This window comes from Limtongia smithiae (assembly GCF_038497785.1).
Source record: "Limtongia smithiae strain NRRL Y-17922 unplaced genomic scaffold V1518scaffold_17, whole genome shotgun sequence".
Lineage (NCBI taxonomy): Eukaryota > Fungi > Ascomycota > Lipomycetes > Lipomycetales > Lipomycetaceae > Limtongia > Limtongia smithiae.
Genome location: NW_027117638.1, coordinates 62,937 through 86,699, shown reverse-complemented (window position 1 = coordinate 86,699; position 23,763 = coordinate 62,937). Strand labels below are relative to the sequence as shown.

Here is a 23,763-nt window from a genome sequence, read left to right as displayed (position 1 = left end):
AATAGCCGACATGCGCTATCGCGCCGCATCAACCAAGAGGCTACGGCAGCCCCACCGGCGTACGCACTCCAAGTGCAGCGCCAAACTACACTCAAATTGGCACATCCCGTCTAGCTTGATCGTCGATCTTGTGCGACACGGAGATCTACACACGTGGTAGTCGTACCGTAGCACAGGAAGCGCCGGGTGTGAGCAAGATGGCAGACGAGACGAGACAGTGTTTCGCGGAAGCTGAGACGTCGTCCTGACGTCGCCAAATCAATCTGTATAAACTTCGGCGGCTTGGATGTATATTTAGTTCTCCGCCGACACTGCCGACGGCGCGGCGGCCAGTGACATCTCCGCACGCTGAATTTCGCATGCTCATTAAACAGACGGGGCTCGGGGTTAGTCGTACAAATCATCGTCGTCCTCGTCGTCATTAATGAGGAAGAGCGATTGTTCAGTTTCTCGTATTTCACTGGCTTCTGTGTCCGCTCTGTCCTTTTTGCGCTGGTCGTCGTCTTGATCATGTCGTTTTCGCTTGGTGCTTATCCGCAGATCGTCCTCTGACGCGATAAACCCTGTACCATCGTCATACCCCACTCCCTCGTCCTCACTCCCCGCTTCCATACTCCCCCGCCTCGGCATATCCATCTTCGTCTCCACCTTCCCCACATCGTCCTCCTCGCTATCACTATCAGCAACCCCTCTTAACGGCTTCGTCTCGTCGATCCACCTATGCCGTTCTGCGCGCATACGCGCTGTGCGCCCGAGGAGCTCTGTGGTGGTGAGAAAGTCTGCGAATGTGGAGCGGGGGAAGAGTTGGTGCGCCCAGAGTTTGTAGCATTCAATTATCCGCCCGAGGTCGCCATACTGCCTTTGTTAGTTATCTTTATTGAAGCGCCGGGAGAAGAGTAGGGCGTACCTCGTGCCCGCGACCTTTTAACCGCACACGCTTCGCTTGTCGGCGTAATTGTAATAACCCATTTGATGAGAGCAACCTACCCATCAATCCATTAGCCAAATTTATCCCACAACTTCTCGTCTCCCCAAACAGCAAACTCACCGTTCCTCATCTAGCTTAACAACCTCGCGCTTCGCCTTTATCGTAACCTCTTTATCAATCCCGATATCAAGCACTTCATTCGTCTCAGCTCCGTCATCGCCATATTCATACCCCTGCCGATTCAACACAGCGGCTATACCCGCACGATAAGCATCATCCTCCTCGTCGTGGTCGTACGCGGGACCGCGTGGCGGCGCTGTGTCATTGCTGCTGGCAGAGGAATCCGGCAATGTGCGATTGTCACGATAGACGGTTTGGGGAGGTGTGAGCGGCGCGTCCTCTGGTGGCGATATGTATCCATCCTCGATCATTGGGATTTCTGCAGCGGCGACGGCGGACGCTGCCGCTGCTGCTGTCTTCTCAGAGGAGGCTGTTGAGCTCGCGAATAACGACGCGGTGTCAGGAATCTCCAAATCCTCCTGTGCTTCGCGTTCTAGATCGCTGAAATCTTCGTCCGGTGGAAATAGCGCGTCCATCATGTCTTGCTTGTCCCTCCTCTCGTACTATGCTCCTATGCTGCGTGGGTGTGTGCGCTTTTCAGACTACGACGCGTCCTTGGGAGAACACAGGGCATTGCGCGACCACCGGGTAACTGTATCACGTGATCTTTCCCTACGTGCTCTGCTCACGTGCGTAAATCCGGGTTACTCTGAGAGAAGGAGATCAGCCAATCAGCGCATTCGTGAATGCAGCTGGCGGCAAACCGCCGTCGAAATCACGAGCTACGACGACGACGATCAGCGCTTCTCACGACCGGCATATATCCACACGCTCACAGCAGTCAAGATGCCAGTAGGGACTGATGCCGACGGGCTCCCTCTTGTCACTGGCGAGTACCCGGTATGGGCCACCTTACCCCCGTCACCTCAAACGCACCTCGCTAACTCCCCTAGCTCATTGACGCGGACCCGCACTTCTTCCGCGTAGTTCGTTTCTTCCGCCTCTCGGACCTGGTCACCATGTCTGCCTTCATCGCTGGTGCACCGGTAATCACTGGCCTTATGGACTATCACAACTATTTCCAGCTTACGACCTCTTTCTCCGAGAACCTCACCGCGCTCAAGCACTGCGTGCGTCAATCTCGCTCTGTTCTTGGCCCCTGGCCTTCTATCGCGCTGGGCACGATCGGCGGGTTTCTCTACGCCTACCAGCGCTCGTGTGCCCGGTTTTTCGGGTTGAGTGAGAATGAGGCCGAGGTGAAGAAGGATATGCGCGAGATGCGAAACCGCGCGCGGCTGGGTCTGCCTCTCTATGGCGAGTCGTCGCTTACCCCGGAGCTGCAGCTCACCGCGGCCAAGTACACGCGCTACTCCCCCCTCAAGCTCTCTGTCGTGCCGCTGGTCAACATCGTGAACCACCCGTACCATGGCATTGACACGTCAAAGTACTATTCCTAGACACGAAATATACAAGGCATTCTCTGTATATAAGACAAATGTGCAACAACAACTTTCCAATCTAAATAACAGACCATCCAAGCTACAAACGCGCAGAGTAAAAGGAGTCATTTACAAGCAACAGAGAGTACACAACAAGCAAATCGCAGAACGACGAAGAAGGAAAAATAAGAAGAAGCAGTTTCTGGGCAAGCGGCAAATCAAATGATAAACATGAAAGAAACTTTTTTGGAAACGCCCCAACCTGAGAGAGATAGAAAAGCAAGAACTTCAAACACAAAAAGAAAAAAAAGAGGAAGTTCTCGTAAATTACTGCGCGTAGACGCCGTGGAAGGTCCTGCCATTGGCCTCCACCCGGTCGAGACGGCCGTCGCGAGCGGCGAGGTAGAGCTCGTTAAGGCGGTCGACCGGGATGGGCTCAGAGGGATCCTGGCCTTGCGGCTGGGCACCGGGCGGCACCTGCTGCATCTGGGGATGCTGTTGCTGCTGCATGTGGGCGGCTTGTGGACTGCGAGAGTTAGCTTCCAATCACAAACACGATGAAAACGACGGCTTACTTTATCGGAGCATATGGACTATAGTGGCCTTGGGGCGGCAGAGCCATGGATGGATATACTGGAGGAGGAGGAGTTGGCCTATGGACAAGCTCAGTAAGATAGATACAACAAGACGAATAATGCTTTATATACATGAAAGAGGAAGTCTACCTGTAAGGAGCGTTGACAGGGCCGGAGTTGTTCTGGGAACGGCCCCAGGAGAGGCGGACGCGCGAGTTGCCGATTGGGTATCCCTGCATCTGATTGATGGCCATTTCTGCGGCGTGGCGCTGGACGAACTGGACAAAGCCACAGCCCTTGCCGGGAGGGATCTTGACGTAAGTGATCTCGCCAAAGCCGGCGAAGAAGCTCCGGAGCTCGTCCTCGGTGACGTAGCCGGAGAGGCCACCGACGAAGACAGTGGTATTGTTGGGGTCGGTGAACTGGTTCATGGGCTGGGGGGCGCCGTAGTAGCCCATTGGGGGGATGGACATGGGGTAGATGCCCATCTGGGAGGGGCCCTGCTGCTGGAGCATGCCAGAGGGGAGCTGCTGGCCCTTGTTCTTGGGGGTAGCGGTGGAGATGCGCATTGGCCGGTTACCGCAGTAGGAGCCCTGCATCTCGGTTAAGGCACGCTGCATCTCGGACTCGTCCATGAAGCGCACGAAGCCGTAGCCGCGAGACATGCCGGAGACGGGGTCCGTCATGATCTTAGCGGACTTGCAGGAGGGGTAGCGGTTCTGGAAGAGGGAAAGCAGGACGTATTCGGAGGTCTCGGGGCCAAGGTCGCCAACAAAAATGGAGTACTCGGGGGAACGGTCGTTGGCGGTCCGCTCCGAGAAGCCGCCGCCGGAGGCCCAGTTAAGCTTGAACGCGCGCTGTGTGTTGGGGATGAGGGTGCCGTTGAGGGTGAGTGCTTTTGCGGCCGCGGCGGGCGAGGAGAAGTCGACGAAGCAGTAGCCGGCAGTGGTGCCGGAGAACTTGTCGCGGATCATCTTGACGTTGACGGCTTCGCCGTAGTTTGACCAGAGGTGGCGGATGAAGTTCTCGTCTATCCACGGCTCGAGCTCGCCCATCCAGAGGGTCGTCTTCGCGTCTGCAGGCGGGATGCCGGCGGCGTTGCTGGGATTGGGAGCAGCAGAGTTGGGGAAGGCGCCCGCGACGGCGGCGGGGTCCGCCGCGACGGGACCGGCGCCCGGGGCCGGGCCGACCTGGGGGGAGACCGAGTCGGGCTGAGTGGAGTAGTCGTAGGCGTAGGACATGGCGAAAGGAGCGGGGGGGGTGTGGGCGGCGGAGCAAAGACGAGCAGACGAGAACGCGGCAGAAACAGAAACAAAACGCGGGAGGAGGGTGGGGGACAGGCGCTGGCGGGGGAAGGGGTGGTGAAGCGGAAGAAGGAGAGGGAAGCGGCGAAGGGGCTGCGCCGTGGCTTCCTCGCGATAACTGCGCAAGATCAGTGCACTTGCGCCGCAACTCCCACACAGCAGCGGCGCCCCGTGCCGCATCCGCGCCCGCCGCAAAACTTTTGCCGCTGACCGCGGGGCTTGTGCCTGATTAGTCGCTACACTTCTGTAGCGCGCTCATCCCGGCCGCCCGCACAAATGCGCGCCTTCACCAGACTGTGGCCGCGGCCACGGCTGCTCTCTCGCGCCTTCTCCGCCGAGGCGGCTGACCCGTCCTCCTCGCAGTACGAGAAGTACCTCGCCGACAAACTCGACTCCGCCTTCGCTCCCTCCGCGCTCTCCGTCCGCGACATCTCAGGTGCGACACTACTCTTCCTGTATTAGGCACTGCTGACAAACCAGGCGGCTGTGGCTCCATGTTTGCCATCAACATCGTCTCCAAGGCCTTCGCCGGGAAGCCCATGGTCCGGCAGCACCGCATGGTCAACGACGTGCTCCAGGAGGACATCAAGCGGTGGCACGGCATTCAGTTGAAGACTCGTGCGGAGTAGCACCGCCTACTACTCCCGCACCATCACGACCTCCTACCCCTGGACTCCAAGACACGCATCAGGCCCAGGGGTGCCAGGCACAGGCCAGGCACACACGGATACAGTATATACAAGTACAACATCATTCTCATCATACTTCTGTGTAGCTCGTAGACGCATGTCCACTTACCCGGTTCCCCGCTGCACGACGCGATGAGCGCGGGGTCAGCACACCCCTCCATCCATCACCATGCCCTCCTCACAGCCCCCAGAAGCGACCGCCGACGACTCGTCCGCCGGCGGGTTCGCGATCGACTCGCCGCCGCCGCACATCCCGCTCTCTGCCGACTCCGCGGCCCTCGCCCACGTCTTCTCTCCCAACTACGCCGTCCTCGACCGCGCCTTCGCCGGCGACGTCCCGACTGAGTCCCCCCAGCTCCCCCAGCTCCACTCCGTCGGCCGGCTCAGCGACGAGCAGCAGTCGCGGTTGGTGAACTACCTCGACGAGCAGCTACTCCACGTCGCGCGCCGGTTTGTCCGTCGCTGCTCGGCCGTGGGTGAAGGCTCTGTCGAGAGCTCGCTCATGACCGTGGACTCACTCATCGACGATCTCACCCGGCTGATTGACCTGATCTGGTACTCCGTCTCCGGCACATCCACCCCTTTCCTCCAGGAACAGTACCTCCTGCACATCGCAGATGACCTCATCGACTACATACTCCGCCTCCCCATTGACAGCCCGGACAAGGTCTTCGCTGTCCTGGCCAAGCTGGACAAAATCTTCTACAAGCTCGTTGTCGGCGACGTGCCCTCCGGCAAGCGCATGAGCAACACCGAGCGCGCGCGCCTCGAGAGCATCGCGGAGCGCACGCGTGTGGACGTGGTCGAGAAGCTGGCCCGGTATGCCGGGCACGAGGTCGCCCTTACGAGAGTGTACGAGCGCGTTCTGGAGGAGCTGAATTGAGTTGAACTGACGATGCGCTGGCCGGCCATCCTCCGGCGACCCGCCGGTGACCCGCGCCCACTTCCGGGTCCGCCACCTTCAAGCAGCCCTTCGGCCCTAGACCTGACCCGATAACTGGGCGGGTCCGCCGGGAGCGGCGGTCGCTCGACGTCCTGCAATCATCACCAACTCCTCCCCATTCCCCTACCACCTTCAACAGCCTCCCCCGCGCTCCCCGCATCTTCCACGCCCTGCGCGCCTGCCGGCTCCCCTCTGCCGTCTGCGTCTTGCGCGCGCGCTCACATCTCCCCCATGGACGCCTCTCCCGCGTCCGCCACCGCGTCTGCCGCGCAGGAAGCCGCGGCCGATAAGCCCAACGTCCGGCCCGGTCTCGACGAGCTGCCTCCCACCGACGACTCCGCCACCGCTGGCACATCCATGGACATGCTCTCCGCCAAGCTCGCAGATCTCTCCTTCAAAAAGTCCCGCCTCCTGCGCGACGACACCCACCACTACGAGCACTTCCATATCCCGGAGTCTACCGTGAGTCCTCACGCCATGCGATCGAGACGATTTACCTCGCCTCGTCAATCGTCATAGTACTAATCCATCATTTAGGACTCCCCTACCGACTCTACCCCCCCTTCCCCTGTCGCGCGCTCCGACACTGGCCCCTCTTCCGTGCTCATCAGCAGATCGCCCTCGCGTGACAAGGACCACCACGACGAGCATGACACCGCATACGACGAGGACGACGAGGCCGATGACGAGGACCATGACGACCACTCCGTACTCGAGAGCGGAGCCGGCACTCCCATTCCCGACTACGATGATTCTACCGCCGCCGGCAAGCCCGGCCACGCAAAATTCTTCCTCGACTCCCCCACTCAGGAACTTTCCAACCCTGTTTCCCGCGAGTCCATTGCCGCATCTCCCACCGGCAGCGCGGTCTCATCGCGCACCCCCGAGCCTTCTACGCTGAGTACTCCCGTCGCCTCTGCCGCCGAGTCTGCTCCGCCGCCCGCCCCCGAGGAACACCACCACCATCATCATCACCATCACAACGTTCCTCCGGAGGACGATCCCTACGCCCGCAAGAATCGTGCACCCCAGAGCAAAAAGGTCGAAGACATTGCGGCGCGCTTTGTTTTCAGAAAGAAGCACCACCACCACGACGACGTGCCAGCGCCGCAGCCGGCTGCGACGTCATCATTCACCGTGTACGGAGCCTCGACTCCCGGCTCGCCCGACTCGCCCACATCTGCACCCGGCTCATCAAAGAAGCTTAGTGTCTACGCGCGACCTGCGGCCGCTGCCGCGTCGTCGGCGGTCTCGCTTGTCTCCGCGATCGGCAAGAACCACCACCTGCATCATGACTCCTCCGGCAGCGAGTCCGGCGGCACCGGCGCCACCAGCGGCAGCAGTGGCAAGCTCAAAAGCGCACACGGCAGCATGCTCGAACTTAAGCGCTTCTTTAAGCCCAAGAATCACAAGCTCAAGAGTTCGATGCCGTTTGCGGGGTCGACTGCGTCTGTGAACTCGACCAGCACGCAGGTCCACACGAACAGCAGTATGACCGGAAATAGCGTTTTCGGTGGCAACAACGCGTCCGGTCTGGGTTTCTCGTCATCGTCGACGAATCTCAAGAACCTCCCCTTTGGCGAGGATGGGCCGAGCATCAACAAGAAGTACGGTCGATTTGGCAAGATCCTCGGCTCCGGCGCGGGCGGCTCTGTGCGTCTCATGAAGCGCGCGTCCGATGGCACCACGTTCGCAGTCAAGGAGTTCCGTCCGCGACACTCGTACGAGAGCGAGCGCGAATACTCCAAGAAGGTCACGGCCGAGTTCTGCATCGGCTCGACGCTGCACCATCCCAACATCATCGAGACGCTGGACATCATGCACGAGAACGGCAAGTTCTACGAGGTCATGGAGTACTGTCCGTACGATCTCTTCGCCATCGTCATGTCAGGCAAGATGTCGCGGCCAGAGATCTTTTGCGTGTTCAAGCAGATCTTGTCAGGTGTAACCTACCTGCACGAGATGGGTCTCGCGCACCGCGACTTGAAGCTTGACAACTGCGTCGTCGCCGAGAACGGCATAGTCAAGATCATCGATTTTGGCTCCGCATCCGTCTTCCGGTACCCGTTCGAGTCCGAGATCGTGCAGGCCCACGGCATCGTGGGCTCGGACCCGTACCTCGCGCCTGAGGTGTGCTCGGAACTCAAGTATGACCCCCAGCCCGCGGACGTGTGGTCGATCGCGATCATTTTCTGCTGCATGCTGCTGCGACGGTTCCCCTGGAAATCTCCGCGCAAGAGCGACAACTCGTTCAAGCTGTTTTCCTCGGAACCGCCGGACCCCGCGCACCCTGAGACGCCGGTGAAGCCAGCCGGGCTGAACCCGGATGGAACCACCCCCGCTCCGGTGATCAAGGGCCCCTGGCGTTTACTCCGTCTGTTGCCGCACGAGACGCGCGCGCTGGTGGGCCGCATGCTGGAGCTTGACCCCAAGAAGCGTGCGACGCTGAAGGAGATCGCGGAGGACCCGTTCGTGCAGAGTATCCAGATGTGTACACTGGATAGCCAAGGCAGGCTGGTCAAGAGCGACAACCATGAGCACACGTTAGTGCCAGCAGAGAGCGCGCACTTGGTGAGCTACAAGAAGAAGGAGAAAGAGTAGGCGGCGATGCTGTGCGAGTTGTGCACGCGGTAACTAGTTAATGAATGATATATTACTAGAACGTGAGAATGAATATGACCCGGTCATGAAACGCAGGATAGTACGGAAGTACACTAGACAGCGCGATTAAACGGGCCTTGATTGCTCTGCACTGCGGCGATGCGTCGCTGGCAGCGAGACGCGGACGTCGACAGTCCAGCGACTTTTACGGCAAAGCCGTTTAAATGCTGAGCAGCGGGACTATGTTGAAGAAAAAGGAGAAGAAAAATTTCACGAAATGGGAGGGCTAGAGGCTTAGATTTTAGCGTGCGCTGATTGGCCAGAGTCCGGCCGGCACCCGGCGCGCGCGCGGGAGTCTGCGCTTCCCCAGTTCAATCCATCTCCACCTTCTTCCGCGTCTGCCTTCCTTACTCACTCCCTACACCACCCACAGCATCACAATGGTCGCTCCGTCTGTCCGTCCCTTTGCGCGCCAGCTCGCGCTCGCGTCCGGTATGTGTTTGCGAGGAGGTGTGAATCGGTGCCGCGAGCTGTGCATAGCATCGGCGCCGAATACCCCAGGTCGTGTGCTAACGACCCCCAGCTCGATCATCCGTCCTCCCCGCCTCGCGGCTGCTTCTTCCCGCCACTCTCGTCGCGCGACGGTATGTATTATCGACGTCATCCCAGATCGTTGCTCTCAATGTGTCGCGTGTCCCACACTATCGCCGTTGTCGCGCATCCGCTGGTTCCGCAGAGGAAGAAGCCTTATACTGACACGCGTGCAGAAGCGTGTCGAGCCGCTATGTCAACTCGACTGAGGAGCAGGCGATCCTGACCCAGCAGCGTTCCAATCGCCCCATTTCGCCACATCTCACGATCTACAAGCCCCAGATCTCGTGGATCTTGTCCGGTTTCCACCGTCTCACCGGTGTCGTGCTGGCCGGCGGTGAGTAATCATAACTAGCATACTCGCTCGTAGAGCATGTGCATCCCGGAGTGTGTGAACGGTTGGGCTCATGTGTGTCCAGGCTTCTATGTTCTCGGTCTCTCCTATGTTGTCGCGCCCGTGTTCGGCATGTCGATCACCTCGACCGCCATTGCCGCGTCTTTTGGCGCGCTCCCACTCGCCGTGAAGCTTCTCGCCAAGACCGCGGCGTCATTGCCGTTCACGTTCCACTTCTACAACGGCGTGCGCCATCTTGTCTGGGACGCGACCTACCTTGTGAACAACGCCGGCGTGAAGAGCGGCGGTTTGACCGTGCTTGGTTTGACCACAATTACGTCGCTTGTTTTGCTCTTTATTTAGATGCGAGTTGACGAGTAGTGTTCATAATTGACAATTGGGATATGGTAGCTGGCATAGAAGAGAGCGTGTAGATGGCGGCGGTAAGCGACGAGGCGGCTGTGCACACGTCATCGCCGTGGCGCAGCTGTAGTGCCTGCTGCGCCACGTCCCAGACCCGTTAAGAACTCCTGTCTCGGCTCTCACCAGATCATCTGCCCCTACCTCACTATCGCACACCACACGCTCACGATGGGCCTCGCAAGCAAGATCCAGCAGTCCTCCGGTGCGGCCGGATACCCCCAGCAGCAGCCTGCCTATGGACAGCCGCCTCAACAACCGCAATATGGCCAGCAGTCATATGCGCCAAGACCGGCCGCGGGGCAGTACGGTCAGCAACCCCCGCCGATGCCGATGTCCTCGCAGCAGATGCAATCCCAGGTGCCAAAGCCGGCGCAGTACGGTGCGCCAGCGGCCGCGGTAGGAGGCGCACAATACGGTGCACCTCGGCCCGGCGGATCCGGGTATCCGCCGCAGCCAGCGCAGTATGGACAACAGCCGCAGTCACCTTATGGCCAGCAGGGAGGGTATGGCCAGCAGCAGCAGCAGTACGGGCAGCAGCAGTATGGACAGCAGCCGCAATACGGGCAGCAGCCGCAGCAGCAGTACGGTGGATACCAGCAGCAGCAGCAGCAGCCCCAGGGTCAGTATGGACAGCAGCCGAACTACGGCAATCGTCCTGGTCAGCCTCAAGGATACCCGCAGCAAGGCGGTGCTCCCGGCGGCGGGAATTATGTTCAGGTGCTGCAGCAGGCAGTGCAGGAGAACGGCCTCCAGAGCTTTTATCCCCCGGGCTCGCTTGAGCAGATCGCGTCCCGGATCGGCGGCCAGCTGCAACAGCTCTCGCAGGCGTGGCGTGTACCGCTTGAGATCGCGGGTGATCTTGTCAGGCTGGCGTTGTACGACATTGTTGTGTTTGTGGATGACTCTGGATCCATGGCGTTCGAGGAAAACGGCGAGCGTATTGACGATCTCAAGTTGATCCTATCCCGTGTCGCCTACGCTGCGTCGTTGTTCGACACCGATGGCATTGAGATTCGTTTCATGAACAACGATCTTCAGGGCAATAACATCAGCAGCGAACAACAAGGCACGCAACTTGTCTCCCGCGTCAAATTCGCGGGTCTCACCCCGCTTGGTACGCGGTTGAATTCCAAGGTGATCGAGCCCCTCGTGCTCCGGCCCGCGCAGAACGGACAACTCCGTAAGCCGGTGCTGATCATCAGCATCACAGACGGCCAGCCCGCGGGAGAGGACGCGAAGACAATTTTCCGTGTAATTCGTGGCGCGAAAGATGTGGTTAGTCGCACGCGCTATGGGCCTGGTGCAGTTGCATTCCAGTTTGCACAGGTTGGGAATGATCTGAAGGCGCGGCAGTTTTTATCGGAGCTGGATTCGGATCCGAACGTCGGTGGGCTTGTAGACTGCACGAGTAACTACGAAGTTGAGCAGGACGAGATGGCGCGTCTTGGTGTTAGTCTGACGCCGGAGATGTGGCTCGTGAAGCTGCTGATGGTTTGTATCCTGTGTGCACTTCCTTCTTGGTCATTTGCTAACCTGTATAGGGCGCTGTGGACAAGTCGTACGACACTCGCGACGAGAAGAGGTAATCGTAGTACATCATCATTTTTGCTTTTTGAATTTGTTTTCTCGTTTGTACTCTACCGCCGACATACACGTCCGTGGAATATATAAAATACAATTGCGCTTGGTGTGTGCCTGAAGACCCTGATCGCGCCGCTGAAGTGTTCCTCCCACTTTCTTCGCTACACTTTCGCCTCCACCACCGCTTTAAGGTATGTACCTGCCATAGACTCGCCACAATGCAGCAATACCACGCTCTCGCAGCGGACGCGCTCGCCGCTGGTGTCGCGAGCCTCTCTGTCGAGCAGACACCGCAGCAGCTGCCGGTGCCGCCACCACCACTCCCACAGCAACAACAACAACAGCAACAACCCCCCCTGCACCGCATGAAGCGCCCGGCGCGTGTGTTCCACGATATATCCTCCGCGGCAGCTGATCCGATGTCGCAGCCTATTATCCCGAAAGATGTGCCTAATGCTGGGACACCGGACGCAGTGTATGATCCGACGGCGTATGTGCCTGCAATGCAGGATAGCGCCACGACCACTACTGCCACTGCGGAACAACTCGCAGCAGCTGCGACGGGGTTTGCAGCCGCGGCTTCAATGGCAGGTAGCGCACCGACTGCCTCCTTTGCGTCCTTCTCGCAATACGAATCCTCTTTGCGCCCTCCTGGCGGAGGGACTTCCGGTGTCTCCAACAACGCAGGTCGTGTTGACCCTGACCAAATCCCCTCCGTCGTGACGGTTCGGGAGCTACACCAGCGCTACTACGACACGCACCTATACCCGACACTCGAGCGCATGTGTGCCCCCGCTGCGCCGACGGATTTCTGCGCGGTGGACCAGGGCGGGTCGAATCCAAAATTCGGACGACCGACGCTCGCGAATGTGCCCGCGACGGCGGATTTGTTAGCTACGACGCATTTGCCGTTGGGGTTGTTATTGCAGCCGCTTGCGCGGTTACGTGAGGATGAACATTCCGTGCCAGTGCTTGATTTCGGGGACTTAGGACCACCCCGATGCGCGCGGTGCAGGGCGTATATAAACCCATTCATGCAATTTGCGGACGGCGGGTTGAAATTGATTTGCAATATGTGCCGTTACGCTAACACTGTCTCCGGGGACTATTACGCGCCGCTGGATGCCTCAGGACGGCGAATCGATCGCGACTCGCGGCCGGAATTGAATCTCGGCACGGTGGAGTTTAACGTGCCAAAACAGTTCTGGAAGACCGAGCCGGAGCCAATGAGATATATTTTTGTCATTGATGTGTCAGCTGACGCGGTGAATAGGAGTTTGCCGCATCTTACAGCGCAAGCAATCAGGCGCGCCTTGTATGGTGACAGCGGGCTTCCCGCTGGTTGCAAGGTCGCGATTATCACATACGACCGGACAATCCATTTTTATAATTTGAACAGCAAACTTACTCAGGCGCAGATGATGGTGATGTCTGAAGTTGACGACGCGTTTATTCCGCTTATGGAAGGATTGTTTGTTGACCCTGAGGACTCGCGCATGATCATTGAGGACTTGCTTGATCGATTGGAAGTGCTCTTTGAGGACCTTAAAGTCCCCGAGCCTGCGTTTGGAGCGGTTGTCGATATCGCGTTCAAGGCGTTGCAAGCTACTGGTGGAAAAGTTATCGCCACACTTAGCGCACTGCCAACCTGGGGCCCAGGCCATCTCGTCTTCCGCGACGATCCCCGATCATACCACACCGAGAAGGAGAGGTCACTTTTTACCACCGATTTGCCATATTACAAAACGTGGGGGCATAAATTCGCTGAGGCAGGTATCGGCATGGACGTGTTCGTTTTGCCCACGACGTATTGCGACCTGGCGGCGTTCGGCGCGATGTGTGAGCTCACGGGTGGCGAATTGTATTTTTACCAGAACTTTGCGCCCGCGCGGGATGGTAGAAGGATGATGACGGAGTTTACCACCGCGGTGACACGAGAGACGGGATACATGGGCCAGTTCAAGGTACGTTGCTCAAACGGGTTGCAAGTGTCGCGGTACTATGGGAATTTTTACCACTCGCGCCCGGCAGCGGATCTTGATCTCGGCACGATCGATGAACATAAAAGCATAGTGGCGATGTTTAAGCATGATGGGAAGTTGGATCCCAAATTTGATGCGCATTTTCAGAGCGCGTTGTTGTATACCACCAAAGACGGGCAACGACGTGTCCGATGCCATAATTTCGTCGCTGGTGTGACGCAGCAGATTAAGGAGGTTGTAAAGTTCTGCGATGAGGAAGCCGTGGTCGCTGTCATTGCGCGTGAAGCAGTCGGAAAGATGACGACGGACCAACTAAAGGATATTCGTGCGGGGATCACGGACAAGTGCGTGCATATCTTGGCATCGTACCGCAAGTACGGCGCTGCCATGTCCTCGCCGGGACAACTTATTCTTCCCGAAGCGTTAAAGGAACTTGCGGTGTTCGTGCTCGGGTTGATTAAATCCAAGGCGCTAAGGGGTACAAATGTCAACAGTGACGTGCGCGTTTTCTCAGCCAGTTTACTCAAGAGTATGCCTATTGACGATATAAGTTTATACCTCTACCCGCGGATTTTCGGTTTACACAACCTAGAACCGACCGACGGCTACGTCGACGATGCGACAGGTCGTTTTAAAATGCCGCGTTGCGTGCGCGCGTCGTTATCCCGTTTTGACGAGGGCGGCGCGTATATTGTGGATAACGGACAAACATGCTACCTCTGGATCCACCGGCGCGCAAACCCGAATCTGCTCCGCGATTTATTCGGGGTTGATAAACTCGAGGCTATGGACGCGTACATGAACGAGCTCCCTGCTGAGGTTGACACTCCGCTTGCGATTCAGGCGCGGAATATCTTGACCTACATTGCGCAGCGACGGAATTCGAAAGCCATGAGTGTGCAGCTTGCACGGCAGGAACTCGACGGCGCGGAGTACGAGGTCGCGTCGATGATGGTCGAGGATCGCAACAGTGATGCGATGAATTATGTGGACTACTTGTGCCAGATCCACAAGAACATCCAGCTTGTCAACGCTCAGTAACGCATTTTTCTCTTGTCGCTGTATTTTGCATCTGCTTGTGTTTCTGCATTGTATGACTCGCCCTTCTTTTGATTATGTCCATACATACACGTTTCATCACGTCTATACATTCTAACGACTTTTCTTGTAACTATATTGTACAGTTTCTCATCTTTCCTCCGCGGCGACAACGTCCATGATTTTTTGTCCAAATAGTCCCATAAACAAGTCACTATTATTCGTTAGTCATGCACATACACACACATATTGAGACAACCAGAGAAACGTACTCAATCTGTTCGTCACTCCAGGTGTTGGACGGGACTGGCGGCATAAAGTTCTGTACTTTCTCTTGTACATGGTAGCGCAGTTTGCGGCCCTTGGAAGCTTTCGTGTCAACGTCGGCGCGGTGAGTCTTTGGCTTTGAAACGGTCCACTTCACACCACCGGAGATTGTATCTGTGTGGGTTAAAGGGTTAGAAGAGGAGTGAAGAGAGATATGAATGACTTGCCTGAGTCCGCCATGTTCTTGTCCACCAGATCCTTAAGTAAGACTTGGTAAAAATCGGTATCATCAAAGATAAAGCTTCTTGAATCCATATCGCTATCATGCACACGCACAACCTCGTTCTTTCCTTCTGTACCCAACCCTGCCGCTGCCGCGCGGTTGACCCGCGTACGCGCCACCAGCCGCTCCATATCCCTCAAAGATTCGACAACCTGCGTACGGACACTCTGATTCAGCACCGAAAACTTTTTGGCAGCAGCTGATGACACGAGCGCACCGAGGCCGTCGGAAGATTGTACGCGTTGCGACCATTTCTCAAGAACGGCGTCGCGAAAGGGGGAACTGGCAGAGAAGAGGGCATGTAAAGTGGCGACGTGGGGTGCGATGCGTGTGCGGGATGGCTTGGTGATGCGGGTGGCTGAGGAGGGGGCTGGAACAGTAGGGACCGTGATTTCGTTCGCTTCGAAAAGGCGCTGCAAAGCGTTAGATACGAACACTAGATGAACTAGTCGTGGACAACAACTCACACTCCGCAAGACCACCAGTCGGGCAAGCAACTTCACAATCCCCGTCCGGGCGTCGTCAAGAGCAGCATTAACTTGTTCCCGCTCCTCGTCACCAGCTGGTCGTATGCTCTGACATAGCAGAAGCGCTTTATTCAACTCCGTGATCGCTCTTTGAAGTTGTATCCGTCCGTTCAAAATTTGTTCATAGATGCTCTGCATGAGGTACCGTGTTAGATTCTGGGGGAGAATGGGGGAAGGAGAGAAAGAGGAGGAAAGGAGGGGTAAGCACGATTTGACGCTTTACGGCTAGGCCGTTTAAGTAATTTGTGTCTGTGACGGAGGACATGGTCGGTTTGACTGAGGATTGCGCAAAGTGATGAAGATGGAAAGTGGGAGGGAGTTCAAAAATTGCCCCACAATCTTTTCTCCCAGCGCCAGCATCTTTCACATGTTACGATTCAACAACCGTCACTGCTTCTGTCATTTTAGGTCTACTTGGTCAGTAATGGTACGGTGTGAATGAGCTCATTGTTTCCCTCATTAACAATCTGTGCAACCTAGTTGTCTTCTCGAGGTTCTCATTTCCTAATCCATTTCGAAACGAATGTGACTTTCGACACAAGCAGTACCACTGCTCTTTCCTGATTCTGCACTGATATCATTCAATCATCGATGCTCGGCCTCACCATAACGCGTTAGTCAGATCGGCTTCCTCGCGTAGATGAAAATATGCGGCTCCTCCCACACTTCGTCCGGGCTGCATAACCCGACCTCCACTGCACGCGGCGTAAACACCGACGTCTCGCTCGTCACAACCTCCAAACCGGCCTCGCGTACTGCAGCGACACATTCCTCCGGCGCGAGACTAGAAACAGTAACCGGCTGTCCCATCCAGCGAATTGCCGCGTTCTCCGCGTCCAGCGCTACCGTAGACCACACAAACAACCCCCCCGGCCGCAGCACGTGCGCAAGACCGGCGAGGATGGAGTGGATATCGGCTTGTGACACATCTGCGATTAAGCTGAAGTACACGGTTACGGCGTCCCATGATGCTTCGTCCTCGCGCGCAATAAAGGTGCGCGCATCGAGGAGCTCGAAGCGCGCATCCGGAACACGATCCTGTGCGATTCGGATCATTTCGGGGGATACGTCGATGCCGAGAACAGCATGGCCTGCAGCTGCAAGGCCGGATGCGACGGGACGGCCGGTGCCGCAGCCCACGTCGACGATGGATGAGGCGGGAGGGAGCAGGTCCAACAGCCAGTTGATCGACGCGAGCTGCGTGGCTAGCCCTGCAAAAGCATCTTCGTATTTTGCACCAACAGCATCAAACACCTCGGCCGCCGTGAGTGACGTCTGCGGAACAGCATCATGGACGGTGGACGTCGCGTCGTGGGCCATTGCTGTAACTGTGCGGGGTTGTGATCGGCGCGGTGTTTCAAAACTTGCGTACAACGCTACATGATGCGCTCTGCCAGCTACTCATTCGATAAGACATGCACCATGCGTTATCACAACGCGCGCCGGTTGCCGTTCACTGCGCGACCGTTCGGTACAGCTCTATGAAGGCGTATCACTCCATTCGCAATCATCTCGCGCCACGGTCACAAGACCAAGATGCCCGGCAACCGTCAAGACCACGACGTTCATCGGTACCAAGCATACCAGAGACATGGAGACGAGTTCCCCAGCGCTGGAACAAGTACGACAATGAGAGAATGGAATGGAAAGCATTGCATAATATACGCATTGAAATTACCGAGGACAAAGCGCAGCCAAAATTGGTTCTTGTTACATGGAACGTCGATGGCTTTGGGGAGCGGAAGGAAGCACGCATGGCGGGGATTCTCGAGCACATCATGAGTCTCACACCGGTGCCTGATATCGTTTTTCTTCAGGAAGTTTCATCGGCCGCGCGCGACTTCTTGTTGACACATCCTGTCATTTGTGAATCTTGGTTTTCGAGCGAAATGGATGGTACAAACTGGATTGACCTACCGTTCGCAACAATTACGCTACTTTCGAAATCGCGATTCGCACTAGCTACGGCAACAACGACGACCGGCATAGGAAATATATGGCGAGAGAAATTCCCCAGTCGCTACGGGCGGGACGCGCTATGTTGCGACGTATTTGTCCCGTCTTCATCCACCTGTATCCGGCTCATTAACGTGCACCTCGACTCCCTCGCTCATATCCCATCTCGTCGCGTTAGGCAAATTTCCATTTCTGCGACTTTACTCAAAGAAGTAGGACACGGTCTTATTGCTGGCGACTTCAATCCCGTTCTTCGCGACGATAAAAATCTTGTTCCCCTCAATAACCTTACTGATGCTTGGCTGAAGTTGCATAGAGGCGAGCCTGGATACACGTGGGGTATTAATAGGAATGAAGCGTTTCCACCGAATCGACTTGATAAGGTGGCTTTGTTTGGATTGGTCGCTCATTCCATTGAAATCATGAATCCGGGGATTCTTGAGAAGGGGGAGGCCGGTGAGGATGCATTGCCTTGGAGTGATCACTCTGGGCTGAATTGCACTTTTGGCTTAGATGTGAAGTAGCTCAATGTACTGGCTCTTAACGCGTCAACAATTTTTACATTGGATAATTGCATTCATACAACTATTGCCTCTTCATAGTCGTCGTGCCGACCGTGTTGCAAGGAATAACCGACGATCATATGGGTTGCGGCCGACGTGATTGCTACGGCCAGTATCCACTGTCTTCCTGGTTTGCTAACCTACGAAAGAGTCATGCATAATGTAGAGGAATATGTAAAGTCGATAAAGATTCTGCGCCGGGAGTTGATCTCATATCTATAGACATTCACTAGCAGCACAGAGCAAAATTTCATCTGTTCGCTTCTTAGTTCCAGCACTCTGTGCTCTACAGTTTCGCGTGCTCTATTCATAACTGCTGAAATAGCTTAGCACTGACATACTGTTCGTAGGCACATGCTGTGTTGCCGGCTGCTCCGTTGGTTCAATGTCGAACTCAGAACAATTAGGCAATTGCGAATCATCCACTTGCCACTTTGTCAAGTAATCCCCACAGCAGCAAAGGCGTGCGATTTGAACAACCAATCGTCGTCATATTGATTACGCGTTGACTGAGCAAAGGCGCGGCTGGATCAAGCGAGCGTAATTTGGAAACCGCTGGTACCCGAACTATGAAAGCCACGAACAACAGCTCGCCCAGCACAACTGTGCGGCGCGACAGCTGCTAAGCCGTAGACAAAAAATGGTATGACGTCCAAATTGCATTGCTGGAGCAGCTTAGTTGCGCATATTCGCTGTCCTCTCGTATAGTTGAAGCGATGTACCAGGCGCACGGCGTGAGGCCAGCTTGATCCGGGAGTCCATAACTTGCGTGATTCTTGCTCGTGTTCACTCATTCTTCAGCATTATGATCTCTTTGAGGTGACTGTTACTGATTTATATACTGAGAAACGCAAGTGGAAAGGGAACAGTCTGTTTGGGGGAGGAGAGGCGAAGATTGACGCGCGTGGAGTTGGAGCGATTGCTCCGGTCAGTTGGCTCAGTTCCGGCAGAAGCCTCCGTCAGGCGTGTTGATGCTGCCCCCGCTAGCCTATAACAATAAACGTTTTACTGTTTCGACTATCAAGAGTCATCAAGATGATGCTATGCGCTTGCTTTGTCTCCCCAAGCCGATCGCCTCAGCGACATCATATATGATCACATAAGACCACATAAACACAACACTACATGGCACATGAGGAACACTTTAAAAAGATCACGCTTTGCATGGACCACCTCATGGCATGGCACGCAGTAGATATGGTAAGATACGCACCTACTGTGACAGGCACAGACAGCGAGCGCTGACGACGTTACATTACTTGCTTCCGATATCTAATTTCATACCATTTGGCATTCTGATGCGCATACTCTGATGCGCTCTTTGCATTTACTAGTTGTAATGGCGTACCTTTGTTATACTATGGGATTACATGGTAGATGATGGGAATTAGGCGCAATCGAGAAGAGAATCCGACCATGCATATGAGTAAGGTGGTAAATCGTAGAATGGGTACGCATCACACATGCACCTCACTGGTAACTAGATCTGCATACAAGATGCATTCCACAATTTTGTCCCTATAATACAATTTGCAGCCCTTTCTCATGCGCCATCTAGCCGTCGATATTTCCGCGCTTGCTCATGCTCGTCTCTGTCATCTCCCCTGCTGTCCTCATTTTCCTCTGCATCATCAAAGCGTCCGTCCTCCTCCTCCTCGTCATCACCTGCCTCATCATCCACGTCCACTGGCAACTGTAAACGCTCTTCACCAAAGACTTGGATATCTTGAAACTGATCCACATTTGCCTCCGTTATCCAGACATGATTCGGATCATTGAAGATGTCGATTTCGTTGCCATTGTCGGCGTCAGCACCGGCGCGCAGATAGCACACGGCATTATCAATATTCTCTTCATAGTCATCGTTGGAGTCGTTATCGGGAGATAGATCTTGTGCGTAAGTCGCAGAACAAGTGGACAGAGCTTCGAACAGCGCAACCACATCTTCCTCTTTCCGAGTATCGTCGTCGTCGGGTGCTCGTATCACAAGCTCCAAAACGCCATAATCTTCCCCGTCCCTCTCCTCCTCTAAGTCTTCCCTTCCACTCTCAGTGTCATATGAAGCGCCATTCCTGCCGACAGATGTCGAGAACGGCACTCTTTCGAGTTGGATATATACGCCCACCTCGGGTTGTCGCTGTACTGCGTGTACCGAAATATGGCCGAATGGAATTGATATCCCTATTTTGCGCGCAGGACGGTATAGTAGCAGACCACTGCGCAAGTTAGCATGATCCCAAGTCGAGCAGCAGACAAGTGGATAAATGTACCTGGAAAATGCATATACATCAACACCACCAACGTCGCCATCGCTACCATCTAGAGCACAATTTAAACCCGTAATAACGGCGCTAGAAGGTCTTGTGGTAACCCTTCGTGCCGGTGCGTGGTAATACAGAATCGGTAATTCCTTCTCTTGCGCATCTTCGTGGTCGCCGTTTGGTGCTTCTTCGACAGCCTCCGTCGAAGAAGCTGTCGCGGCGGGTCGAAACTGCGCAGGCGTCAGTGGAGCTGTGACTATCGTGATAGCCATGTTGCACCCGAATGGTGAGCGTGCTTATGGTGGATATTCCTCGACGGTGCTTCTAGGAGTGGTGGTAAAGACTGGGAACAGTGAACATGGTCCCAACTGATTGTCGCCCTAACCCGATGTCGCTACTCAAGAAGCTACACGTCCAGCTTCGTAGCAATCTTGAATCATGTCTTCCGCCTCGTGTCCTACATACTTTCATTCATACCATCCAAGTATCCAAACTGAGCTCTCTTCACCTCGCCGGTCCTCCGCTTCCACTCCCACCAGACGTAGCACCCAATCTCTCCAACATCGACTTTGCAACCGCATCCACTGCACCTCTCGGTCTCAACAAGCTCGGTCCTTCGACTTTTGTCTCCTGTACTCTGAACAACAAAATCCGTGTTCCGCGCCACACACCGCTTCCCGCGCCGACACCGACAGCACCGCCATCGCCCGCGCCAACGCCGCTAGTACCGGAGCCGACACCCGTCACCGCGCTTGCAGCGCTCGCCGCGGTGCCGGCGAGGCCCGTCAGCCCCGATAACGCTGCGGCCGCGGCGGTGCTGAGAGTTGTAGTGGTGGCAGTGGCGAGACTCGTGCCGGTGCCAAGGGCACCGCTACTTTCGTTTGCAGGGAATGAAGGTAGTGGCGAGGATGGAGAGGTCGATTGTGATGCGGATGGCCATACCTCGTGCATTGTGAAGATAGCAGCCCAGAGGACCGAGTAATACCACCCCTTCGCGGCGATGGTCCACTCGAATCCCGACGGCTCCCGGAATTCGCGGGGGTATGAAGGTGGTAGTAAAGTGTCGTCGTCTATGTGACGTAGCGCCTGGACGATGTCGTCGTCGGCCACGTCGTCGGCGGCGCGGGTGGGGGAGGGGGAGACATTTGACGCTGTTGAGCGGAGCGGCTGCAGTGTGTTGATGCGCGGGATGTAGGATGGAAGCACATTGATTAGGTGCATGATGAGATCGAAGTGGAGTGCGGCGTGCCAGGTGTTGAACCAGTGCTCAGTTGGTGTGAATATACCATCCTGCGATGCGCAACTGGGAGGGACCGTCGACGAGGAAGATGCAGAAGATGACGATGCACCGGCTGAAGATGACGACGCGCCGTCAAACACAATCACGACGTCATGCTTTGCATCGCCCATCCCCGCACCAGCGGCTACCGCGCGTCGTTGCAACCGCACGTCCTCCATGCAGCGCTCATAAGTCAGGTCCTTCAACATCTCAAACTTCCTGCGCGCGCGATAAATCGTATATAATAAGTTCGCGTTGCTCTGGTGATTGCTGTTCGCAATCATTCCGTTGATCCCGATCAACAACTTGTCCACTAAGAAATGGTTCGTCTCGTTTTGCACCAAAGAGCCCGGCGTCGAGAGAATGCTGAAGAGCTGCATCATGCGCCCACAGGTGAGAGTGCTAACGTTTGAGAGGTGCGGTGCTATGTTTATTTGGATGTCAAGTAGCGTGCCGTATAGCGCTGATAGCCGGTCATTGCTTGTGAGCATGAGACTATAAAGCGAGAGAAGGAGGTAGTCCGCGTATGTGCAGGTGGTGGACGAGTCCCAACCTTTAACTCGCATGAATGACGGTAGCGCGTGGTGCGAATCAAAGTGCTTGTTTAGACGCACGCAAAATACCGCGTCTTGAGAGATGGTCTGCAGCACGTACACGCACAGGCGTACTAACCCCACGCGCGAAGGATCGAGGCGGTAGTTGTACGCGTAGTAGATAAATAAAATCACAAAGTCGTGCACGCGATCCGAGGAAATGATATAGTTCCTAAACCTATTGTTCTGCCGAGTGAGTTCCCAGAAGAGCATAACCAGCTCCGGCGCCCACTCTACCTGGACCTGGCTGCTGGGTAGATACGACACCAGCGCCTGCATAGGCTGGTTGAGTAAGCGCGATATGCCGTCGGCTAGAAACTGCAGATCTTGCATGCGGTGCAGACGGCCGAGGTAGAAACGATACCAGTTGCGCAGGTACTTACGCGTGAGGTCTTGCATTTGTTTGGCCGTCACGGGCACGTCTTCTGCCGGTGTGCCCTCGGTGATGATTGTGATGCCGAGCTCGACGAGGTTCTCGTCGTTGGGTACGGTGTAGGTGAGGAGTACCATGAGTAGTTGCAGGGAATACGTCACGAGAATCTGCCGCGGGTCCGAAAACATCATATGGTTGTACGGCACGCGCCATCCGGGGTTATACTTCATCACGGTGTTGAGCAACGAGCATAGCAACCCCAGCACCACGCGTTTCTCGGGGTTGCACACCATGTAGGATGTAAACCGCACGCCCTTTGTGGGTAGCGCGTTCGCGGGCGAATACAGAGCTTTGGATGTGATCACGAGCAGTGTGCGCAGTGTTTCAATCTTATTGCTCTCAAGCTGGTGTGTCGTGCCAATTGGCGTGGTGCTGCCGATGCCGGTTTCCCAAATCGTGTATGCAACTGTGGGATCGTGACCAGACACAATCGGAATAGCGAACCCCGGGAGGAAGAGCAAGTCTGTGAGAGAGTCAATCATTGCCGCACCAATAGGCCTATCGTCGTTCTCAATATCGTCTTCTGCCACTTCGCCCGCAGGCGGTCGTGTGCCTTTTGGCGCAAATTGCGCGGCCACGCTGATCGGGGTGCCCCAGAACAGCGTGTGCTGCCATTGCTCGAGGTCCGTCTTCTCAAACACAAACGGCATTACACGGGCGAGAATGCGCATACAATTCAGCGTCTCCCTGGTAGCTTGTGCTGCGGACAGGCGCGGCTTGGATGCCGGCGCGGCAGCGTCGGCCGGTAGTGTCGACGCTGTAGCATAGTGAAGCTGGGAATTGCGGAGCAGAAAGACGAGTCGCGCGACAGAGCTGATGATCAGATGCTCAAGATTCGGGAGCGCTATGTCTCGCGCGCGGCGGACGTCGATAGGCGAGAAGAGGGAGAAGATGTCGTCTGCTGTGTCGGGGACTTGCCAGAACTGCTAACGTCAGTCACGGAGAGCGAACTAGGAGGTGGAGAACGACGTACCAGGGCCCAGTAGGGATCGGAAGGAGCAATGCTGTGGTCCTCATAGAGCCGGAAGACGGACTGCTTGAACTCGAGTTTGGAGTTGCCGGCGCCCATGGCTGGGTGCGCGATTGCGGTATGAGTGGAGTCGCGGAAGTTGG

General features: G+C 56.1%; 14 protein-coding genes across 14 annotated transcripts; 8 read left to right on the top strand and 6 right to left on the bottom strand.

Moving 5' to 3' along the window:
- Positions 1-387: 387 nt before the first annotated feature.
- On the bottom strand, positions 388-1,524 carry V1518DRAFT_429815 (replication fork protection component Swi3-domain-containing protein; the record flags this gene model as incomplete). Its single annotated transcript, XM_066906150.1, has 3 exons — positions 388-855; positions 908-983; positions 1,049-1,524. 3 exons carry the CDS (start codon positions 1,522-1,524, stop codon positions 388-390), a joined length of 1,020 nt encoding a protein of 339 aa, XP_066757083.1.
- Positions 1,525-1,776: 252 nt separating this feature from the next.
- On the top strand, positions 1,777-2,672 carry V1518DRAFT_423261 (C-terminal of NADH-ubiquinone oxidoreductase 21 kDa subunit-domain-containing protein). The gene is made up of 2 exons (XM_066905652.1): positions 1,777-1,888; positions 1,942-2,672. The coding sequence occupies exons 1-2, from the start codon at positions 1,835-1,837 to the stop codon at positions 2,443-2,445; spliced, it is 558 nt and encodes a 185-aa protein (XP_066757082.1). The 5' UTR covers positions 1,777-1,834; the 3' UTR covers positions 2,446-2,672.
- Positions 2,416-4,363, bottom strand: V1518DRAFT_423258 (RNA-binding domain-containing protein). Its single transcript, XM_066905651.1, has 3 exons — positions 3,153-4,363; positions 3,003-3,080; positions 2,416-2,953 (listed from the first exon to the last, which is right to left on the bottom strand). Exons 1-3 carry the CDS (start codon positions 4,241-4,243, stop codon positions 2,755-2,757), a joined length of 1,368 nt encoding a protein of 455 aa, XP_066757081.1. The 5' UTR covers positions 4,244-4,363; the 3' UTR covers positions 2,416-2,754.
- Positions 4,364-4,530: 167 nt separating this feature from the next.
- On the top strand, positions 4,531-5,068 carry V1518DRAFT_423255 (bola protein). The gene is made up of 2 exons (XM_066905650.1): positions 4,531-4,742; positions 4,787-5,068. The coding sequence occupies exons 1-2, from the start codon at positions 4,583-4,585 to the stop codon at positions 4,933-4,935; spliced, it is 309 nt and encodes a 102-aa protein (XP_066757080.1). The 5' UTR covers positions 4,531-4,582; the 3' UTR covers positions 4,936-5,068.
- Positions 5,038-6,047, top strand: V1518DRAFT_132734 (uncharacterized protein). Its single transcript, XM_066900728.1, has one exon. It carries the CDS (start codon positions 5,165-5,167, stop codon positions 5,876-5,878), a length of 714 nt encoding a protein of 237 aa, XP_066757079.1. The 5' UTR covers positions 5,038-5,164; the 3' UTR covers positions 5,879-6,047.
- Positions 6,048-6,295: 248 nt separating this feature from the next.
- On the top strand, positions 6,296-8,539 carry V1518DRAFT_378347 (kinase-like domain-containing protein; the record flags this gene model as incomplete). The annotated part of the gene is made up of 2 exons (XM_066901609.1): positions 6,296-6,400; positions 6,476-8,539. 2 exons carry the CDS (start codon positions 6,296-6,298, stop codon positions 8,537-8,539), a joined length of 2,169 nt encoding a protein of 722 aa, XP_066757078.1.
- A 285-nt stretch (positions 8,540-8,824) lies between these two features.
- On the top strand, positions 8,825-9,919 carry V1518DRAFT_423249 (uncharacterized protein). The gene is made up of 4 exons (XM_066905649.1): positions 8,825-9,031; positions 9,123-9,183; positions 9,307-9,467; positions 9,550-9,919. The coding sequence occupies exons 1-4, from the start codon at positions 8,980-8,982 to the stop codon at positions 9,825-9,827; spliced, it is 552 nt and encodes a 183-aa protein (XP_066757077.1). The 5' UTR covers positions 8,825-8,979; the 3' UTR covers positions 9,828-9,919.
- Positions 9,920-10,055: 136 nt separating this feature from the next.
- V1518DRAFT_378311 (uncharacterized protein) lies at positions 10,056-11,473 on the top strand (the record flags this gene model as incomplete). The annotated part of the gene is made up of 3 exons (XM_066901607.1): positions 10,056-10,283; positions 10,350-11,378; positions 11,429-11,473. The coding sequence occupies 3 exons, from the start codon at positions 10,056-10,058 to the stop codon at positions 11,471-11,473; spliced, it is 1,302 nt and encodes a 433-aa protein (XP_066757076.1).
- Positions 11,474-12,052: 579 nt separating this feature from the next.
- V1518DRAFT_378284 (Sec23/Sec24 trunk domain-containing protein) lies at positions 12,053-14,491 on the top strand (the record flags this gene model as incomplete). Its single annotated transcript, XM_066901604.1, has 1 exon — positions 12,053-14,491. One exon carries the CDS (start codon positions 12,053-12,055, stop codon positions 14,489-14,491), a length of 2,439 nt encoding a protein of 812 aa, XP_066757075.1.
- A 27-nt stretch (positions 14,492-14,518) lies between these two features.
- Positions 14,519-15,863, bottom strand: V1518DRAFT_423242 (apoptosis-antagonizing transcription factor). Its single transcript, XM_066905648.1, has 5 exons — positions 15,774-15,863; positions 15,506-15,697; positions 14,983-15,451; positions 14,761-14,929; positions 14,519-14,702 (listed from the first exon to the last, which is right to left on the bottom strand). The coding sequence occupies exons 1-5, from the start codon at positions 15,828-15,830 to the stop codon at positions 14,639-14,641; spliced, it is 951 nt and encodes a 316-aa protein (XP_066757074.1). The 5' UTR covers positions 15,831-15,863; the 3' UTR covers positions 14,519-14,638.
- Positions 15,864-15,876: 13 nt separating this feature from the next.
- On the bottom strand, positions 15,877-17,043 carry V1518DRAFT_423239 (type 11 methyltransferase). Its single transcript, XM_066905647.1, has one exon. The coding sequence runs from the start codon at positions 16,883-16,885 to the stop codon at positions 16,184-16,186; it is 702 nt and encodes a 233-aa protein (XP_066757073.1). The 5' UTR covers positions 16,886-17,043; the 3' UTR covers positions 15,877-16,183.
- Positions 16,981-18,045, top strand: V1518DRAFT_429803 (Endonuclease/exonuclease/phosphatase; the record flags this gene model as incomplete). Its single annotated transcript, XM_066906149.1, has 1 exon — positions 16,981-18,045. The coding sequence occupies one exon, from the start codon at positions 16,981-16,983 to the stop codon at positions 18,043-18,045; it is 1,065 nt and encodes a 354-aa protein (XP_066757072.1).
- Positions 18,046-19,252: 1,207 nt separating this feature from the next.
- V1518DRAFT_132905 (regulator of volume decrease after cellular swelling-domain-containing protein) lies at positions 19,253-20,733 on the bottom strand. Its single transcript, XM_066900729.1, has 2 exons — positions 20,355-20,733; positions 19,253-20,300 (listed from the first exon to the last, which is right to left on the bottom strand). The coding sequence occupies exons 1-2, from the start codon at positions 20,615-20,617 to the stop codon at positions 19,628-19,630; spliced, it is 936 nt and encodes a 311-aa protein (XP_066757071.1). The 5' UTR covers positions 20,618-20,733; the 3' UTR covers positions 19,253-19,627.
- Positions 20,734-20,849: 116 nt separating this feature from the next.
- On the bottom strand, positions 20,850-23,719 carry V1518DRAFT_429801 (high-temperature-induced dauer-formation protein-domain-containing protein; the record flags this gene model as incomplete). Its single annotated transcript, XM_066906148.1, has 2 exons — positions 20,850-23,573; positions 23,624-23,719. The coding sequence occupies 2 exons, from the start codon at positions 23,717-23,719 to the stop codon at positions 20,850-20,852; spliced, it is 2,820 nt and encodes a 939-aa protein (XP_066757070.1).
- Between the last annotated feature and the right edge of the window lie 44 nt (positions 23,720-23,763).

Excerpts from the sequence above, each read along its gene's own strand:
- V1518DRAFT_423249 (XM_066905649.1), top strand. The coding sequence starts at position 8,980 with ATGGTCGCTCCGTCTGTCCGTCCCTTTGCGCGCCAGCTCGCGCTCGCG. Across the intron at positions 9,032-9,122 it reads CCAGCTCGCGCTCGCGTCCG|CTCGATCATCCGTCCTCCCC; the intron begins GTATGTGTTTGC and ends AACGACCCCCAG. Across the intron at positions 9,184-9,306 it reads GCCACTCTCGTCGCGCGACG|AAGCGTGTCGAGCCGCTATG; the intron begins GTATGTATTATC and ends ACACGCGTGCAG.
- V1518DRAFT_423255 (XM_066905650.1), top strand. The coding sequence starts at position 4,583 with ATGCGCGCCTTCACCAGACTGTGGCCGCGGCCACGGCTGCTCTCTCGC. Across the intron at positions 4,743-4,786 it reads CTCCGTCCGCGACATCTCAG|GCGGCTGTGGCTCCATGTTT; the intron begins GTGCGACACTAC and ends CTGACAAACCAG.
- V1518DRAFT_132734 (XM_066900728.1), top strand. The coding sequence starts at position 5,165 with ATGCCCTCCTCACAGCCCCCAGAAGCGACCGCCGACGACTCGTCCGCC.
- V1518DRAFT_423239 (XM_066905647.1), bottom strand. The coding sequence starts at position 16,885 with ATGGCCCACGACGCGACGTCCACCGTCCATGATGCTGTTCCGCAGACG.
- V1518DRAFT_423261 (XM_066905652.1), top strand. The coding sequence starts at position 1,835 with ATGCCAGTAGGGACTGATGCCGACGGGCTCCCTCTTGTCACTGGCGAG. Across the intron at positions 1,889-1,941 it reads TTGTCACTGGCGAGTACCCG|CTCATTGACGCGGACCCGCA; the intron begins GTATGGGCCACC and ends TAACTCCCCTAG.
- V1518DRAFT_423258 (XM_066905651.1), bottom strand. The coding sequence starts at position 4,243 with ATGTCCTACGCCTACGACTACTCCACTCAGCCCGACTCGGTCTCCCCC. Across the intron at positions 3,081-3,152 it reads CCTGTCAACGCTCCTTACAG|GCCAACTCCTCCTCCTCCAG; the intron begins GTAGACTTCCTC and ends GCTTGTCCATAG. Across the intron at positions 2,954-3,002 it reads AGTCCATATGCTCCGATAAA|TCCACAAGCCGCCCACATGC; the intron begins GTAAGCCGTCGT and ends TAACTCTCGCAG.
- V1518DRAFT_132905 (XM_066900729.1), bottom strand. The coding sequence starts at position 20,617 with ATGGCTATCACGATAGTCACAGCTCCACTGACGCCTGCGCAGTTTCGA. Across the intron at positions 20,301-20,354 it reads GATGTATATGCATTTTCCAG|TGGTCTGCTACTATACCGTC; the intron begins GTACATTTATCC and ends TAACTTGCGCAG.
- V1518DRAFT_423242 (XM_066905648.1), bottom strand. The coding sequence starts at position 15,830 with ATGTCCTCCGTCACAGACACAAATTACTTAAACGGCCTAGCCGTAAAG. Across the intron at positions 15,698-15,773 it reads TAGCCGTAAAGCGTCAAATC|AGCATCTATGAACAAATTTT; the intron begins GTGCTTACCCCT and ends TACCTCATGCAG. Across the intron at positions 15,452-15,505 it reads GACTGGTGGTCTTGCGGAGT|CGCCTTTTCGAAGCGAACGA; the intron begins GTGAGTTGTTGT and ends AACGCTTTGCAG.